Source organism: Mustelus asterias, chromosome 5 (genome assembly GCF_964213995.1).
Source record: "Mustelus asterias chromosome 5, sMusAst1.hap1.1, whole genome shotgun sequence".
Lineage (NCBI taxonomy): Eukaryota > Metazoa > Chordata > Chondrichthyes > Carcharhiniformes > Triakidae > Mustelus > Mustelus asterias.
The window spans coordinates 78,199,652-78,219,067 of NC_135805.1; the positions used below are offsets into that span (position 1 = coordinate 78,199,652).

General features: G+C 45.5%; 1 protein-coding gene across 2 annotated transcripts in view; it reads left to right on the plus strand.

The window, feature by feature from the left end:
- LOC144493624 (ectonucleotide pyrophosphatase/phosphodiesterase family member 3-like) overlaps positions 1–19,416 on the plus strand; it is a 136,431-nt gene that overhangs the window by 26,600 nt on the left and 90,415 nt on the right. For both annotated transcript variants that reach the window (XM_078212867.1, XM_078212868.1), the window contains exon 2: positions 1,632–1,710. In XM_078212867.1, coding sequence (XP_078068993.1) covers positions 1,632–1,710 — 79 coding nt within the window. The remainder of the gene's footprint in view (positions 1–1,631; positions 1,711–19,416) is intronic.

The following is a 19,416-nucleotide window of genomic DNA, read 5'->3' on the forward strand; positions in this document are numbered from 1 at the left end:
TGACTTCTACATCATGGTTTTCTAAACACAGGTCATCCCTTTTTATGGTGCTAATATCATCTTTAATTAATAGGCTCACTCCTCCACTTTTTCAAGGCTTCCTGTCCTTCCTATATGTCACTTGCCCTTCAATATTCAGGTTGTAATCTATGTCATTCTGCAGCCATGTCTCTATAATGGCTATTTGATCCTATTTATTTAACTCTATTTGCACAATCAATTCATTTGTACTTTTTCAAATGCTACATGCATTCAGATACAAAGCCCCAAGTTTTGTCCTTTGATTATTTTTGTTACCACTAGCCTTATCTATGATTTATTCTTCAATTTGTATTCTCTGTACTCTATATCATAATTTCCCATATTTATATCTTCCTCTCCTAACTTGTCTGTGGTCTTTGATATATCACATCTTCTCAGATTTGATCCTTTGCCTCCAGTTTAAAACCTGTTCTGTTACCCTAGTTATATAGCTCACAAGAACACCGCTCCTAGCACAGGTCAGATGTAGGTTGTTCTACTTTCCCCAATACTTGTGTCTTTGCCCTGTGAACCAAAACCCACTTATCCCACACCAGTCTCTGAGCTAGGGTGGCACAGTGGTTAGCACTACTAACTCACAGCGCCAGGGACCCAGGTTCAATTCCCGGCTTGGGTTGCTGTCTGTGCGGAGTCTGCGTGTTCCCCTCGTGTCTGCATGGGTTTCCTCCGGGTGCTCTGGTTTCCTTCCACAGTCCAAAGATGTGCAGGTTAGGTTGATTGGCCATGTAAGTTTCCCCTTGGCGTCAGGGGGACCAGCAGGGTAAATACATGTTATTACAGGGATAGGGCCTGGGTGGAATTGTGGTCGGTGCAGACTCGATGGGCCAAATGGCCTCCTTCTGCACTATAGGGAAAATATGATCCATGATCTCCTCTTATATTTTAAATACACATTTTAATTATTTTAATTTTTATTGATTATATTTTAAAGTTTCAGTTCTTTTAATTTCTGGATCTACCTTGACTCAGGTGTCCTAAGCTATCTGTCAACACATTGTCCCTAAATCAAACACTAATAGGCCAAGCAACTTGCTAGCTTCCTGTAATATCACTCCGTTTCTTCAGCACTGAAAAGTACATTCCTGTCTCCCTAACTGTCCCTGCTCCACTCTGATTCCACTCCCAGGTAGGTAAGGCTGCACTCTGAGCACTCTGAGCCCTGGGCTATATTTAAGGTGTTACCGACTGTCCCTGCTCCACTCTGATTCAACTTCCCAGGTAGATCATTGACCTTGCAGCCATCTCAAGCAGTGAAACTATGAGTTGTGTATCCTCCTTGGAGTATAAAAATATTGTATGTAATTCTGATGGTCTCTTATAGCAGTTAAGCAAATATTGGATATAATATAATACTCATCTTCTTTGATTGGGCAGTAAACTAGCTGGGGGGGAGCGGGAATATCCCGCACATTATAAAATGTGACACATATTCATCCTACTCAAGTACAGAAGGTGAAGTTTATCTCTCTAGTATACTGGGTCATGATCTTTACAGCAAACAAAAGGTTGTCTATAGCAAAGTACTGTAAAAATAAAATGATTACATATGGCTGTGTGCAAGCTTATGATTTCTATTTCCTTCTGCATAGGTGCTGCTTATATCTTTGTTAATTTTACTACTTGGACTTGGACTTGGTCTTGGCCTAAGACCATGTAACCATGTGGCAGGTATGTGATACGTTTTCAACTTTAAAATTGGTAAACAATTTATTTTTCCATTATTGATAATGTTCTACTTTTAAAAAAAATTATGGTTTCCTTTGGAACTTATGATGAAAGATAGTGGGTGGGATTTTCCAGCCTCCCCGGGCAACAGAGGGATGCCGCTATTGGCTTGAGGCTGGATTTTCCAGTCCTTTCGATGTCTACAGGACTTTGCATAGCTTGTACCCTCTGCAGCTAGGGAACCCTCTGCAGGGGAGGGGGTCACCACCAGGGGGACCGGAATATCCCAAAATTCCAGCCACTGACTTGTGCTGTATTTATAACGTAATTATGTTTTGTAGTTTTTTTTATATAGACCCAAAGATTAAGATTTTCTTTACATGTATGGAACCATAATCCAACTATTGATTCTGCCAACCTCTGTTCGATCATGATCTTTACCAAATTAATGTGAACATCTCCCAAAAGTAATTTGGCAAAACTGCTTCGGGAACAATCGGTGATCCAACTGCAAATTCCACTTTGTTTAAGAAGTTTTTTAAAAAACTCTGCTCAAATTCATTTGCATATCACAAACTAAATGGGCAGGGTATGGGAACATAGAAGCAGTTACCAGTTAGATTGGTGTTCCATAGCCAGTTTCTTGGCCAAAGAATTAAAAGATACATATTTAGAAGATTTTGAAACATGCGTATTAGTGCCCTTGTGCCTAATTCACACTGAACAGTTTAATTTTAAGAGCATCCTGCAAACAGGAAACTCGACAGTTGTGATTATTCAATCTGGGGATGCGGACAGTTTTTGTGGGCAGCTGTAGCTAATTGTGTGGTTTATTTTTAAGCTATTACAGAAACTTTATTTGCGATGGAATGGAACTTGTACTTTAAATTACGAACCATACAAACAAGGAGCTGTAGTAGGCCATCCTCCATGTTTGGCTGATTTGGGATGAATTGGGCTATAAAACTAGTGGAGACCCTGTCCTGGGTGTCTGTTAAACATTGCTGAATGCTGAAAATGGTTCAGTGCTCAAAGCAACCCAAGCAGTACCTTCTGCCAAGGATCATGTGATCACTTAGGGTTGAACTTGGAGGTTAAAAGGTGTAACTGTGTGAGTGTACCAAGCTCTCTCTTTTTTTGAGAGAGAATTACGTCAATGAAGCTTTTTTTTAGGAATTTCCTTCAAGTATTCAAAATGGAGGGGGAATCAGGAACAGAGGAAATCCTGTTAATTCTGAACTTCCTCCGGTTGCAGATAGGGTGACAAATGCAAGCAGGTCACCAACGAAAAGGAAGGAAAATCGATAGGGAAGTTCTCTCTGCTTCTTTTGTACACCAACTGGTGATAAATTACAAAACAGCATGGGCAGAAACCTGGGAGTGTAGGACTTAACTGCCCTTTCCATGAAGAAATACTGAAGATCGAAGACTCAACAGAGCTCTGCAAATTACTGATAGTAGACCTTGTAAGGATCAGGTCATGTGGCCCAACTGGTCTATTCTGGTGTTTATGCCCCATATGATGCTCTTCCTGACCTACTTTATCTAACCCTATTGCCATACCCTTCTGTTTCTTATTTGCTTTCTTTTAAATGCACCTGTGCTGTTTTCCTCAATCACTACTTGTGACACGAGTTGCGCATTCTAAGTGCACTCTGGGTAAAGAAGTTTCTTCTGATTTCCCTATTAAAATTCATTCATGCCTTTCTTATATTTCTCACCTCTAGTTTTGGGCTCCACTACAAGTAAAACATTTTCTTTACATTTACCATTTTATTGACCTCTATCAGGTTACCCTCAGCCTTCTCTCTCCTGGGGAAATAAGATCCAACTGTTCAACTTTTCCTGCCAAATGTTTCTTCTCAGTTTTTGTTGTGCTCTTGTTTATGCCAGTGAGAGGGAGAAAAATAACCATCGGAGAATATTTTTGATTGCCATTTTTTTTAAAAAAGCTGCTTTTTCATTATGCCAGGGCAAATTTATGATTCACCAGAGAGAATTTTGAAGTCCGGCTATTTACAATTTTAATTTGGCCTACGAACTGCTCATGCGTTTTTTTGATACTGGGAAACCAGATCCTGAGCTGGAAATGCAGCCATGCTTTTTAAACCTCTAATAGTCAAATTCAAAGTTTCATTCCTAATCAGAAGATGTCCAAAGTGAATGGAAGGCTTATGGCTGTGCACTGTTTCAGTGTAGACTTTGAAACCTCTTCGGATTTTTGATTCTTGGATGCTGTCTTGGCCACATGTTCTACAAGTTTTCTATCAAAACAAAGGGATTAGGATTATACTTGAGGAAGTCAAACTTGTTTTGTATGTAAAATACTGCAAATGTTGGTAATTTAAAATGCTCAGGTCTGGCAGCTTCTGTGGTGAGAAAAGCAGAGTTAATGAGAGAAGACATTGAAGGAATCTTACTAGATTCAAAATGTTATCTCTGTTTCTCTTTCCACAGACGCTGCCAGATGTGCTGAGGATTTCCAGCAATTGTTTTTAATTTCCATTTGTACGTGTTGTTTGTGAATTTAACAAGGCTACCATGCTGTAGTCACATTTTGTATGGCCACTTTAGATTTCCATTGTGCAAATTGCCTGCTTCAAACACTTCTCCACAGTGCCCCTCATAGGCTCTACATACTACAGCCTCATTATGAAGTGTGTTTTCTTTATATGTTTATTGAAAATTTCCTCAAACAAATACAGATCCACACAGTGCTTACATGTACATTCCAACGTGACTGGGCACAGGGCTCCCCGTGGCCTGGGGACAAGCCCCTGGTACCCCTGGCACCCACCCTGCCCAAGTCCCATCTAATTGCACCGGTAATGACGGTGATAATATAAAAACAAAAAGGCAGAGGAACGCCGCTGGAGAACCAACTGAGCGCTCAAACAGCCCAGGCTATAAACTAACCGGCAGAGAAAAGAAAGAGAAAGAGAGTCAGCGAAGGAGAGAGAAGAAAGAGGGTGAGAGGGAAAAGAGAAGTTCTAGTGTTGGTCCCCACAACTCAGCAGGTTGGGCGGCCGTACTTGGGTAAAGGGCCAGGGCGCGTTCACCAACTGGGGTGGGGAGGGGCGCTGTCCTCTCTGGGAGCACCCGGGGTCCTGGGGCCATCAGGTATCGACTCACGCAGCTCCAACTGCAGATTCCCAACATGTGCTATAAATGGTTGCCAGGTCTTATAGAACCTAGCAGCGGACTCATGTATCTACCGTCTCCCTCACCCACTGAGTGCGTCGGGGGTGCACCTGATTTCCACCTAAACAGTATTAGTCGTCTTGCCAGGAGTGTAGTGAAAGCTACAAAATCCGCTTGGAATCTCGGCAGCGGTGGATTTAAAGGCATGACCCCAAACAGGGCAACCTGGGGGGGGGAGCGATCTAGCTTTGCCGCAATCGTCTCAAGTCCAGTAATTATACAGTGATGGGCAAGCCCAGAACATATGTAAGAGGGAGGCAGGAACTTGCCGGCACCATTCACAAATGGGGCTTGTGCCTGGGCACATTCTAGAGAGTCTAACCTTAGTTAGATATGCTCTGTGAAGGAGTTTACATTGTATCACACCCAGCTTGGCACATACTGAGGAGGAGTGTACTCGATGCAGTACCATGTCCCAATCCTCCTCTGAGAACTCCTCCCACAGATCTCATTCCCACAAAGATTTAACCACTGATAGAGAGTTTTGTTGGGACAGAATTTGAGAATGAAGAACAGAAATGATACCATGCATAGTAATAGAAGGCACTAAGAAGATGTCAATGGAGGCACGAGGCGGGAGCATTGGAAATTGGGGGTCGGCCCTACGCACAAGTTGCAAATACCTGAAAATTCAGAGTCTGCATTTGTGGTATTAGACTTTTGGCGGAGAATTGGTGCAGCTGGTGAGCTAGTAGCTTGCTTGCCTTGTCCCCATGCTCATAGTGTGTATACTTAGATTTGAACAGCATCTCTTTTGCTTGACATGAGGACAAGGTCTCAAACTCCGCCTGTAGCAGTAAACATTCCTTATGTACCTCTGGGGACGAGCCCTCAGCATACGTGGCATCAACTTGGGCGATACGCCCCAGCAATTCCAAAAACCTCCTATCTCTCTGCTTCGCCTCGTGCGCTGAATAAGATATGATCTGGCCCCTTAAATAAGCCTTCAATGTCTCCCATAAAGTAGCTGCCGAGACTCCCGGAGCATCATTAAACTCTAAGAAATCATCGATCTGGGTTAACAGAAATCTAACAAATTGATCATCAGAGAGCAGATAAGTATTAAATTGCCGAGGCGTGCGGGAGCCCACCCTTTTTCCCCCACTACCAAGAACATTGTCAAGGGAGCATGGTCCGAGATTACAATGGTTTTGTGGGAGCATGAGCGCACAGCTGGGAGCAACTTATTATCCACCAAAAAGTAATCTACACGTGAATACGTTCGGTGGACAGGAGAAAAAAAGGAATATTCCCTACTAGTTGGGTTAAGAAACCTCCATGAGTCCGACACTACATATCCCGTGAGAAATGATTTAATAATTTCTGCCGACTTGGAAGATTCAGCGGTCCTGGGGGAGGAGCAGCCCAGGGCAGGATTCTCCACCCAGTATCAACTGATGTGAATTCAAATCTGGAAGTAGCGCGAAAGACGACTGGAAAAAGTTTTCAGAGTCCCAGTTTGGGGCATACACATTGGCTAACAGACCCATCCATCCTCTATGGAGCCTAAGATAGTCCACTGGCCTGAGGTGGGTCTCTTAGAGGAATGCAATTTGGGTACCCAGTTGTCAAAGATGCCGAAATATTTGATTTGATTTATTATTGTCGCATGTATTAACATACAGTGAAAAGTATTGTTTCTTGCGCGCTTTACAGACAAAGGAGAAGGGAACGAGAGAGTGCAGAATGTAGTGTTACAGTCATAGCTAGGGTGTAGAGAAAGATCAACTTAATGCAAGGTAAGTCCATTCAAAAGTCTGACAGCAGCAGGGAAGAAGCTGTTCTTGAGTTGGTTGGTACATGACCTCAGACTTTTGTATCTTTTTCCCAAAGGAGGAAGGTGGAAGAGAGAATGTCTGGGGTGCGTGGGGTCCTTAATTATGCTGGCTGCTTTGCCGAGGCAGTAGGAAGTGTAGACAGAGTCAATGGATGGGAGGCTGGTTTGCGTGATGGATTGGGCTACATTGTAGTTCCTTGCGGTCTTGGGCAGAGCAGGAGCCATACCAAGCTGTGATACAACCAGAAAGAATGCTTTCTATGGTGTATCTTTAAAAGTTGGTGAGAGTTGTAGCTGACATGCCAAATTTCCTTAGTCTTCTGAGAAAGTAGAGGCATTGGTGGGTTTTCTTAACTATAGTGTTGACATTGGGGGACCAGGGCAGGTTGTTGGTGATCTGGACATCTTAAAAATGTGAAGCTCTCGACCCTTTCTACTTCGTCTCCATTCATGTAGACAGGGGCATGTTCTCCTTTACGCTTCCTGAACTCGATGACAATCTCCTTCATTTTGTTGACATTGAGGGAGAGATTATTGTTGCTGCACCAGTTCACCAGATTCTCTATCTCATTCCTGTACCCTGTCTCGTCATTGTTTGAGATCCGACCCACTACGGTGGTGTCGTCAGCAAACTTGAAAATTGAATTGGAGGGGAATTTGGCCGCACAGTCATAGGTGTACAAGGAGTATAGTAGGTGGCTGAGAACACAGCCTTGCAGGGCATCGATGTTGAGGATGATCGTGGAGGAGGTGTTGTTGCCTATCCTTACTGATTGTGGTCTGTGAGTCAGGAAGTTCAGGATCCAGTCGCAGAGTGAGGTGCCAAGGCCCAGGCCATGGAGTTTGGAGATGAGTTTCATGGGAATAATAGTGTTGAAGGCTGAGCTGTAGTCAATAAATAGGAACCTGACACGGGTGTCCTTGTTATCTAGGTGTTCCAGGGTTGAGTGCAGGGCCAGGGAGATGGCATCTGCTGTGGACCTGTTGCGGCGGTAGGCAAACTGTAGTGGATCCAGGTAGTTGGGGAGGCTGGAATTGATTCGTGCCATGACTAACCTTTCGAAGCACTTCATAATGATGGATTCAGATCCACTGGCCAATAGTCATGAAGGCACGCTGCTTGGTTTTTCTTAAGTACCGGGATAATGGTCGTCTTCTTGAAGCAGATAGGGACCTCAGATTGTTGTAAAGAGAGGTTGAAGATATCTGTGAATACCTCTGCCAGCTGACCCGCGCAGGATCTGAGTGCATGTCCGGGTACCCCATCTGGGCCAGTTGCTTTCCGTGGGTCGACCTTCAAGAAAGCTGCTCTGACATCTGCAATGGTGACCCCAGATACAGGTTCATCCAGGGCTTCCAGGGTGGAGGGCATGCTCTCACTGATCTCTTGCTCGAAACGGGCGTGGAATGCATTGAGCTCATCAGGGAGGGGTGCTTTGGAGCCGGCAATTTTACATGCCTTCATCTTGTAGCCTGTTATGTCTTGCAGACCTTGCCATAGTCGGCAGGTGTCAGTGTGGCTAGCCTATCTTACCATGCTTAACCGGATGATTTAATCCCCTGACATTCCAGCTAGTGAACTTGATCGCTCCAAGGTTGGAGTGTAAGGGCCTCCTAGCCAGCATTCCACATTCCTAACAGTAACCTGGTATCCCTCCTCACTGCGGAGTCTCCCCCCAGTCACTGACATCGGCAGGGCCCCACCCTCCACCCCCCCACCGGCCATGGGGAACCAAACACGAGAAAGAGAGGGAGGGCTTGAAAGAGGCCAAACCGCACCCACAGAGAAAAAAAGACATAGCGAAGACGCAAAAACACCCACACAGACCAAACCCGCAAAAACAGCATCCCCCCCCCCCCCCCCCCCCCTACCCCCGCACGCACCCTCCCAAACAGGGCGCCTGTGCCTCCAACACCTCCTTATCACAGCGCCTTCACAGCACTCCGCATGGGACACAATCTCCACCTCCATTCCCATTGCGGTCACAGGTGTTATAACCTGAAAAGGTCTGTAGAAATACTTAACCTAACAGTCGCAAAACCCGTTAACATTTCCTGGTCGACAATTTGATCTGGGTATAGCATGCAGGTTCATAGAAAACAAATATCAGTTTACAGCCGACTTGCGGTCACCCGATTCAAAAGTCTGCTTCATAAATTTCATCGCCGCCACCGGAGCTGTGAACTTGTCCTCGGTTCCATTGTTGAGAGTAATCCTCAAGCAGGCTGGAAAGCGAAGCCCAAACCTGACCCCAGGACAGTCATGCAGAAGTCATTTGACATCAGCGAAGGCCGCCCTTCCCCTTGCCACCGCTGGGGTAAAATCTGGAAATATCAACAGCTTATTTTCCTGGTACCTCAGAGTGGTGCCTGTGCTGCTTGCTGCAGGATTCTGTCTCGTGCTGAGGTGTGATGTATTCGTGCAATAATGGGCCGAGGAGCTCCTCCCGGTCTGGGCTTTGCCCGTAACACTCTGTGTGCGCGATCCAGAAGCGGCTCACCCTCAAGTTCCAGCACATTCTTCACTTTCTTCACAAAGTCTGTGATATTTGGGCCCTCCATTCCCTCCAGAAAGCCTATCAGACAGATGTTATTTTGTCTTTGGCGTCCTTCCACCTCATCACATTTTTCCCTTCGGGACTTAACCTCCGATATCAAATGAGGAACATGGCTCTTCAGCTCGGAGATGGGGGGGGGACGATTCTCCCATCGCGACCCACAACTTTAGTGGCGGGTTGAGGTGGGAGATGCGCGTCTCTGGCCTTGTTCCGGGATTTGCGCATGCGCTGGGAATGCATGCGCATCTCCCAAAGCCGGAGAACAGTCGGAGACCAGACCACGCTGGAAACCGGCAGGAAGACAGGTAAGTTATTTGAATCTTTTTTTAATGTGTTTTAAATGTCATTATCGGGAACTTACCGGTCCCGATTGAATCTCCTACCCCGCCAGGAGTACTTCATTCCGGCTGAGTTTAGAGTAGCTCCCCACGTTCGGGGAACTAGCGGGAGATCCTGCTGGAATGAAAGGGTGGGGCAAGCGGGGCCCCCAGAGGGTTGGGCGGCAGGGGGTGGGGAGGGGGGGGGGGTTGGGTTGGGGTGGGGATGGGGTGGTGCCCCCTGGGCATGGACACCCTGGCAGTGTCAGCCTGTGCCCCCTGGGATATTGTTACTTAAATGGGAATCTGATAAAAAACAAAGATTGTACCCAGTTAGAGTGAAGAGTATTTGCATTGATGAGTTGCCCTTTGATGACACCATGCAAAAACACATCAGTTTCCACACTTACACCAATAACATCCAACTCAACATTATTAACACATCGCTAGATCCCTCCACTGTCTCAAAATCATCAGACAATCTGTCTGACATCAGTACGAGATGATCAGAAATGTCCTTCATCTGAATATTGCCAAGACCAAAGCCATTGGGCAGAATTTAAATTCACTGCCACATCATTCAACGCCTTCTTCCCCCGCGTCCCTCCCCCTCCCAGCCACCAAGAAGGGAAGGGGTCATTTGATTGTGCGGCATGGTGTGGGGTGGATGTTGAAGTGTAACTTTTTTCCTGCTAATTACTTGTAAAAGACAGACTCTACAAATTCGTTCTCGTCAAAATAACAAGCATTTAATAACGAAGCTCTGCACGCAGAAGATGGCTAAGATTTGATGTCAGAGAGCAGTTGGTACAGCTGCTAATTCCTCCACCAAGTCCGCGCCTAGCCCCAGAAACAGTCCACAATTTATACAAAATCAGTATCAGGTTTTGTGACAAAGGCTTACGCGAGAAAATGAGCAATAAAACAATTAGTAGCAACGTCGATACAAGTGGCATCTCAGCGTGACTTCCGAGGCCCCTTGGTCTTATCAATAATAACATTATCTTGTCCATTGAAGGAACAAAATGGTTCGGTGACTCCCTCACCTCCGACCTTATCTTGTTTATGTACGTAGTTCTAAAGTATTTCTCAAAACACCCTGAGATCAGGCCAGTTGGCCTTGTTGTATGTACGTAGTTCTAGGGCACTTGTCAAAACACCCTGAGATCAGGCCAGTTGGCCTTATATTGTTTTATTACTTCACTTCCCTAAGATAACCAGAGTCAGCCTCAGTTTAACCTTACTAGTTTGGGCGAGGGTCAAATGGTTTAGCAGCTGCTTTGTTCTGTGGTTTTTTGTTAGTACCACCTCGAGCAAGTAGCCACTTTTCCCATCATGCCATTATTAGTTTGTACCATATCACATGGGGACCTCACTGCAATCCTGCCACCATCCTGTCTCTCTCCAATTAGGTCTTGAGGCCAATTGAGACCCTAAGGGGTGGGGGGGGTGGGGGGGGTGGGGGGGGGGGGGGGAGTGGAGTGGAACCTGAACTCACTGGGTAGCTGGCTGTTGAGCTTTAGGGGCGCCATTATGCAGGCACCCCAATCTCCAGTGAACTGGGAGATCTCGGGACCCGTCCTCCCCCCACAGACATCACTACCCCCCCACCAATGCCACCCCTTCTGCAGAATTCCCCCTCTCCCTTTCCGATCACCATTCCACCTACAGAATTCACCCACTCCGACTCCAATCATAGAACATAGAACAGTACAGCACAGAACAGGCCCTTCGGCCCACGAAGTTGTGCCGAGCTTTATCTGAAACCAAGATCAAGCTATCCCACTCCCTATCATCCTGGTGTGCTCCATGTGCCTATCCAATAACCGCTTAAATGTTCCTAAAGTGTCTGACTCCACTATCACTGCAGGCAGTCCATTCCACACCCCAACCACTCTCTGCGTAAAGAACCTACCTCTGATATCCTTCCTGTATCTCCCACCACGAACCCTATAGTTATGCCCCCTTGTAATAGCTCCATCCACCCGAGGAAATAGTCTTTGAACGTTCACTCTATCTATCCCCTTCATCATTTTATAAATCTCTATTAAGTCTCCCCTCAGCCTCCTCCGCTCCAGAGAGAACAGCCCTAGCTCCCTCAACCTTTCCTCATAAGACCTACCCTCCAAACCAGGCAGCATCCTGGTAAATCTCCTCTGCACTCTTTCCAGCGCTTCCACATCCTTCCTATAGTGAGGTGACCAGAACTGCACACAATACTCCAAATGTGGTCTCACCAAGGTCCTGTACAGTTGCAGCATAACCCCACGGCTCTTAAACTCCAACCCCCTGTTAATAAAAGCTAACACACTGTAGGCCTTCTTCACAGCTCTATCCACTTGAGTGGCAACCTTTAGAGATCTGTGGATATGAACCCCAAGATCTCTCTGTTCCTCCACAGTCTTCAGAACCCTACCTTTGACCCTGTAATCCACATTTAAATTAGTCCTACCAAAATGAATCACCTCACATTTATCAGGGTTAAACTCCATTTGCCATTTTTCAGCCCAGCTTTGCATCCTATCTATGTCTCTTTGCAGCCTACAACAGCCCTCCACCTTCTGCAGAGTCCTCTTTCATGCCGCCACCGATCACCCCCCTCCCCCCGCCCCACCAACCCCAGCAGAGTTTCCCTTCCCTCCCACCCTTGCAGAGCCTCCCCTACCTGTCACGGCGCTGCCCCATTCTGGCTGTGCCCCCTTGGCACTGGTCCTGGCACAGCTATGGTGCCCAGTGCCAGGGTGCCTTGTGGACTGTGTCAGGGTACACATAGGTTGTGCTAGGTAGGTAGTGCCAGGCTGGCACAGCCTCATGGGCACTGCCCTGCCCCTGACCATCCAGGGGCTTCAATAGCCTCTGATTGCCACCAGCAAGGCCATTATGTATGGTCCCCATTGGGAGGGACCTTGCGTCATTCTCACTGGGGAGAATTTTGGCTGGCGAGGTGGTGAAGGTAAGTGAGTCCGGGACACGTTAATGACATGCAAAGCAAGTCAATATTTAAATCTGAAGCTGATTTCGCCGTCAAAACAGGGCCGCTATGATCAGGGGAGGCAGAAAACCGAGCAGGAACTTGATTTTCCACCTCCTGTCCGATCGTTCATCTCGCTGAAAGTGGGGTGGGACGAGGTTGTAAGATCGTGCTGTCAGTAGTTTATTCACACTGCTGCTAGTATTTAACCAATGGCAAGTAGGAGACTTGTCATCCAGGGAGGCCATCAGCAAGCCCTGTCATTTTGCCGGCAGCCTACCAATGTCTCCCTCATTCACAGGCGCTCTGCGTCTGGTCTATCGACCCAGCATCAGGAAAGGGTGGCCCTACAGTAAGCCAACCCATGCCATTGCTGTCACTTCCCTATGAGCCCTATCCCAGCCACACTCGTCACTACGTGGGGATCTGTGGCTAATCCCTCCTGCAGACCTGATGGTGATACTGGCAGTGGCCCCGTACCCGCTGAAGCTGCTGGTAATGAAAAACTGCTGGCCTCTAATTGGCTGGCAGTTCTTGAAGGTGGGATTTCTACCGTACTGCATCCTCAATTGAGTGGGAGGCCTGCCGGTGTCCAGCTAACCTGGATATTGGATCAAGCTCCTCGGAGCAAAGCAGCGCAGATTTCCCACTGGTCCTCCAACTGGCAGCAAAGACCTCTGTCGCATTCATTAAATTCTTCCCATAGTCTTCAGTCCTTTCCACAAACTCCATTCCCTATTTACCAAATCAAGTCTTCTTTCTGGCTGGCATTATATTTGACCCTGAGGTGAGCTTCTGACCACATATCTGTAGCATCATTGCCTCAGCTCATCTGCTATTGAAACCCTCATCCTTTCTTTTCCATGCAGACTATTCTGATGCACTCCAGGTCCGTCCTCCAAGTTCTACCTTTTATAAATTTGAGATTGTCTTAAACTTGCATCAACTCATGGTCTTACATCACTCCACAGCTTCCAGTTAAGCAATTTAAAAACTCTTGTTTACAAATCCCTCCAGAGCCTCACTTGTCCCTATCTCTGTAATCTCCCTGAGCACTAAAATGTTTATCCCTGCGCTCTCTGATTCTGGCCTCTTGAGCATGCCTGATTTTAATTGCACCATCATTAGTGGCCTTACTTTTAGTTGCCTGGACCCCAAATTCTAGAAAATCTCCCCAATACCTCTCTGCCTCTCTTTCCTCATTTTGGGCTCTCCTTAAAATCTAACTCTTTGACCCCAAGCTTTGGGCTGTCTATCTCAATGTCTCTCTACGTGGATCTGCATCAAGTTTTGTTTTAGGATGTTCTTGTAATGTACCTCAGGGCAAAAGTATGTTCAGGATGCTATACAATTGCAAGTTTACTGCAGCTCTCAAAACTATTCCTCAAGCACTTCACCTAAATTAAATTTATTTAGGAAAATGTGACTGCCATTTTGTGAACAGCATCTATATAGAACATAGAACAGTACAGCACAGAACAGGCCCTTCGGCCCACGATGTTGTGCCGAGCTTTATCTGAATATAACGAGAGAAATTACAACTTTATTCTTCTTTATTGTCCGTTGAGTGGAAAATGCTGAGCTGGGCAGCAAAAGCAATCTTCTGCTCTTTCATAGGATGTTTCATATCAACTAGAACTGACAAAAGTGGACTTTAAAAATTAGGAAGATGTCACCTTCAAATGCCACCCAGATGACATACTCAACCTTGAAAAGGGCATGAAGCCATCAACATATTTTTGGTGAAAGCTAACTGATTCAAGATAGATTTCAGAAGCTTTATCCAACCTAAAATAGCTGCTCAGAAATGCCTTGCTTGCCTTACAGCCACTGGTGTGACATTTTAGATTAATGAAAAGGTTAGGGAGCTTGTCAAAATGTGTCACAATTCTTTGGAAAGTTAAGCCAAACAAGATGCCAGATGATGTATATCCACAGCAGTATTAGCTTAGATCCTATTCTCCACCGTGCAGAAGGAGACCATTCAACCCATCGAGTCTGCACTGACTCCCTGAAAGAGCATCTTGCCGAGGCAGGTCCATCTACCCCCGGGCCTCTACTTACCTTTGTGGCCCTGACGGTTCCCCTCAACTGCTTCATGTTTTTAAATACCATTTGTAAACCTCGCTGATGTGACGTCACATCGATGAGGGGCGATTCTTTATTTGGAGGGAACATATGATGGGGAAGCCTTTTAAGAATATACATCACCGGTGAGGGGCAGGGAAAATCAGAGAACGTGATCTCACTGCTGAGATTCTCGTTCCTGCGGATTCGCAGCATTTTCCATGCCGCTCCATTCTACGAATGTCGGCAGAAAATCCACTGTCCAATTTAAGCACAATTGTCCAGATATTTGCGATCCATTGCAAAATTGACTTGCCTGGGGGCACTTGTCATTATCAGAATCCGATACCTAGTTTGAAGTTAAGCGATCTGTCTGTTTTTTTTATTCTTTCTCATAGTGAGTGGTTATGACTGAGGGGCTTGCTAGGGCATTTCAGAGGACAACTAAGAGTCGACTACTTTGCTGTGGGCCTGGGTGCTCCATTTGGGTCAGACTGGGTGAGGGTAGCAAGCTTCCTATCTCATTGCACATCAGTAAACTAGTTGGAAATGAAAAGGAATGGAGAAGAAAAATAATAATTGTTTTAAAAATGTACTTAAGGCTAAGACACATTAGTTTGTTATATTTGAAGCCTATAGTCCTAAACCTGGTAAGTTATACCACAGCAGTTGTGATTGACTAGGCTGCTTTGTGGTGGTGTTAAAATTAAAGTTTATTTATTAGTCACAAGTAAGGCTTACATTAACACTGCAATGAAGTTACGGTGAAATTCCCTTAGTTGCCAAACTCCGGTGCCTGTTCGGGTCAATGCACCTAACCAGCACGTCTTTCAGACTGTGGGAGAAAACCGGAGCACCCGGAGGAAATCCACACAGACACTGGGAGAAGGTGCAAACTCCACACAGACAATGACCCAAGCCAGGAATTGAATCTGGCTCCCTGGAGCTGTGAGGCAGCAGTGCTAACCACTGTGCCACCATGCCGCCCATACTATGCAAAATACTGAAACCTTTTTCCTACTATTCAGAGCAAGGACCTTGCAATGTCATACCTACTGAGAAAGCTGTGTTGGTATAGTGCCAAATACTACCATATCATATACACATTTTGTATGCTATGTAAACAACAGATGAGTATTATTTTGGAATAAATTAGTTTGGACTTTGACGAGATTATTTTGTCTTTTATTTTGTACCCTGATCATGCTACACTCTGTGCTTTTAGTGTCTCATTAAATTATTTACTGTTCTGCCACAAGTTAATCATACATACGAAAATATGAATTAGGAGCAGGAGTAGGAATTCCCTCCCAAAACTTCTTTGCCTCAATTCCATCCTTCAGAGATCCTCCTTAAAACACAACTCTCTAAGTCTTTAACCACCTGTTCTTTGACCCAGTGTGAATTTGTTTTCTTATTATGCCCCTGTGATGCACCCTGGGCATTGTTCTATGTTAAAGGTGCTATATAAATGCAAGTTGTTTTTGGTGTTAAGTCCTGTAGAGAGTTCCGAACACCAAAGGGAAAACCGTGGGCTGAAACTCAAATCTGAAATTAGGAACATTATAATAGAAAACCTTTAACTGGGTAAAAAGGCAACTATTCTGAAACTTCCAGCCACATCCTTGTTTGAATACCACAGAAAATCCTCAGTAAAATGCAGTCTTTCAGTTATATATAAAAATAAGTCTTGTGGTTGCAAGAAAAATGAGTAGAATTGTAAGTTCACTTGTGTACGCTCAAATCCAATTTTGGAAAGCATTTTATGTGGAAAAGAAATATTCTGTTTTTGAGGATTTAATTGACTTTTAGAAAACAATCTGGCCTGATTTTTTTGCCTTGTGGTAGCTGTTCATTTTACAGTGAATTTGCAGTAAGTTGAAACCCATAATGTTGATGGTACAAATGTTTACTTGAATGCTACCACAGATAAAAAAATATGTTTAGCTCATAGCTGTTTCTCAGCCAGTTGTAAATCAGAGGCGATTTGGTCTGTCTTAAGTTGTCAACTAGTCAAATAAAAGGAAAGTAAGTGGGAATACAATTCATGGAGACTAGACTGCATATGGGAAAACTAGAAAAAGTGCATGACAGTACAGATTACAGTGACCATCAAGCAATTTCATGGCCCTCCAGCTCAGAATAGGCAATTTGCCAAGTGTTCACATGCGACTTTACGATCTTCATGCCTGCAATTTAAAGAAAAGGATGGACTGATGTGAACCTGCACTGCACAACACTTAGTCATTTCTCTCCTGCTGGGGAGTCAGGGGTGAGGGGGCAGAAGGGCAGAGAACAATCTGTAAATTGCAGAAGAGGCAAAGATTGAGTTATGGCATTAATTGGCATCCTGGAGTTCTGTTTGATTACTTCGGATGACCTGGGAACATGTGTCAATGTGGCATAGTTGGTCGCACTCTCACATCTTGAGTCTTAAGGTTCAGGGTTAATGTCTCAGTCTCATCACAAAAATCAAAGGGTGAGACTCCTGTGCAACTCTGAGAGAAGTGACAAGTGGTCAGCTGAGACATTAAAACCAAGGCCCCCTTTGCCTGGTCAGGTGAAGAAGAGTAAGGGAGTTCTCCCAGATGAACTGACAAATATTTATCTCTCAATCATCATCACAATGAAAGTTTGCTGTGCGTAAATTAATTAACATTTTTCTAACAACAGTGACTACATTTCAAAATTATTAATTTGGTTATGAAAAGCATTACATATATGTAAATTATTATGGAGAACCTTCCAACATGCGATTAGGGGCGGCATTATTACAGTGGTTAGCGCTGCTGCCTCACAGTGCCAAGGACCTGGGTTCGATTCCCGGCTTGGGTCATTGTCTGTGTGGAGTTTGCACGTTCTCCCTGTGTCTGCGTGGGTTTCCTCCAGGTGCTCTGGTTTCCTCCACAAAGATGTGCTGGTTAGTTGCACTGGCCATGCTAAATACTCCCTCAGTGTACCCGAACAGGCACCGGAGTGTGGCAACTAGGAGATTTTCACAGTAACTTCATTGCAGTGTTAATGTAAGCTTACTTGTGACAATAATAAATAAACTTTAAAGATGTTTGAGTGTAGTATCTTGTGTTGTCATGATTTTAGAATTGGTGAAAAAGGCTCATATGCTATTAAAGATTATAGGTATGGCGGGGGAGGGGGGCGGGCGGAAGGTGCAGCCTAACTGATAGATGTTGAAGGGACCAATGACCACAGGTGCCAACAAGGCAAGTTTGTAAAATTGGAGTGAAGAGGAGAAGGTCACTCTTCCTGTTCCCCTTAGGGATTTTCCTGAGGCAATTGCTGCTTTTGAGGTTTCTTTTATTGCGAGCTATATGGAGCCATCCAATAAAGTGGCTTTACCTCGCCTGCTTGTTGATAATGAGATCTGGATCTAATGGGGTTGATTGTCCCACTATTATTCATTAGCGCAGCGGGCCGGGAGATTTCAGTGAGGCTGGATTAGCATGATCCACGTTGGGTGTCCGGGCCCGAGCACTTCTCCCAGCGCCAGATGTCTGTCGCCGTCAGCTCCACACCGGAAATAAGCACAGAGCTGCATTAGATATGTGGTGGGGCGGATTTTAATGTAATTTGAATGTGATTAGCGGGCCCAGGACTGAAGTCTCCAAGTCCGCTAGCATCTCCCCCTCCCGCCAGAGTGTTTCATTCCAGCGGGGTTTAGAGTAGTTCCTCACTTTTGGGAAGCTAGCGGCCTGACCCCACTGGAGTGAAAGGTGGACAACTGGGGGTCCCCCAGAGAGTCGGGCACAGGGCTGGGGTGGGGTAGGATGCCCCGTGGGAATTGACATCCTGACAGTGCCAGGAATGGTCAAGGGACCAGTGATCGGGTGGGGTGGGGGGCTGATGCAGAGAGCCGGTGTTGCAGGGTCATGGAACTGGCCAGCAATTGGGATGCTGTCAGTGCGAGGCCACTGCGCATGTGCTGATCTCGGCAGTGACAGATCTCTGCATGCTCAGTGGCCCACTCAGCGCACTGATTTCAGCCTCTCCAGTGGAGATAGGCCTCATCCCCTAGCTTTTAATGATATTCACGCTGATGGCCTCTGCAGTGCACAGAGTGTGGGAGATTCTTCTCTGAGCTCCCACTGAAAAAACCAACGTAAATTACTCCAGTTTTCCCGCAAGTTCGACACTTAGAATTTTTTTGGGAGAATTCCAGCCAATGTGTTTATATCTTATTCAGATGTGGAGGATACTCCTTGCCTGTCTGTTTTTGAATGTAGATGAATTTTCCTCCTCCAGTGTGTATGAGGGATGAACTGGACAGTTATGGATTCGGAAAGATACAAATGAAACCTCTCTGCTGTAACATTTGAACACAACAATTCTTACTCCACCAATGCAAATGATTATTTCCCATAGTCATCATCCTGAGGCCTCTGGACAGGCATCAAATATTTTGCATCCACTGCACCTTGTGTTGTATAAATGCATTTCAGATGTGAGAGCCTTACTGTTCAGAGTGATGTTTATCCACCTACTCCCTACTTATTTTTCTTGGCCTCATCTTCTTCTCTGCCAAAGCCCACATGTATTTACTTCCGGCAGCAGTCATTGAATGGTTATATAGCCCACTTCAATAAGCAGAAATATCAACCGGATGTAGTGGGTGACATTTTATTTCCTCCTACTTTGGAAATAGAGAAGGAAATTACAGCGTCTTCTACTATCCTCTTCCCCTCTGACCATGACTCTGCTTGGCCTTGAGTAGCTCGGAAAGATTCAATGTGCCAATGGGGGGGGGGGGGGGAGTTTCTTCCATCAATCTGACTGGATTCAAATCCATTCACCTGGGATAAA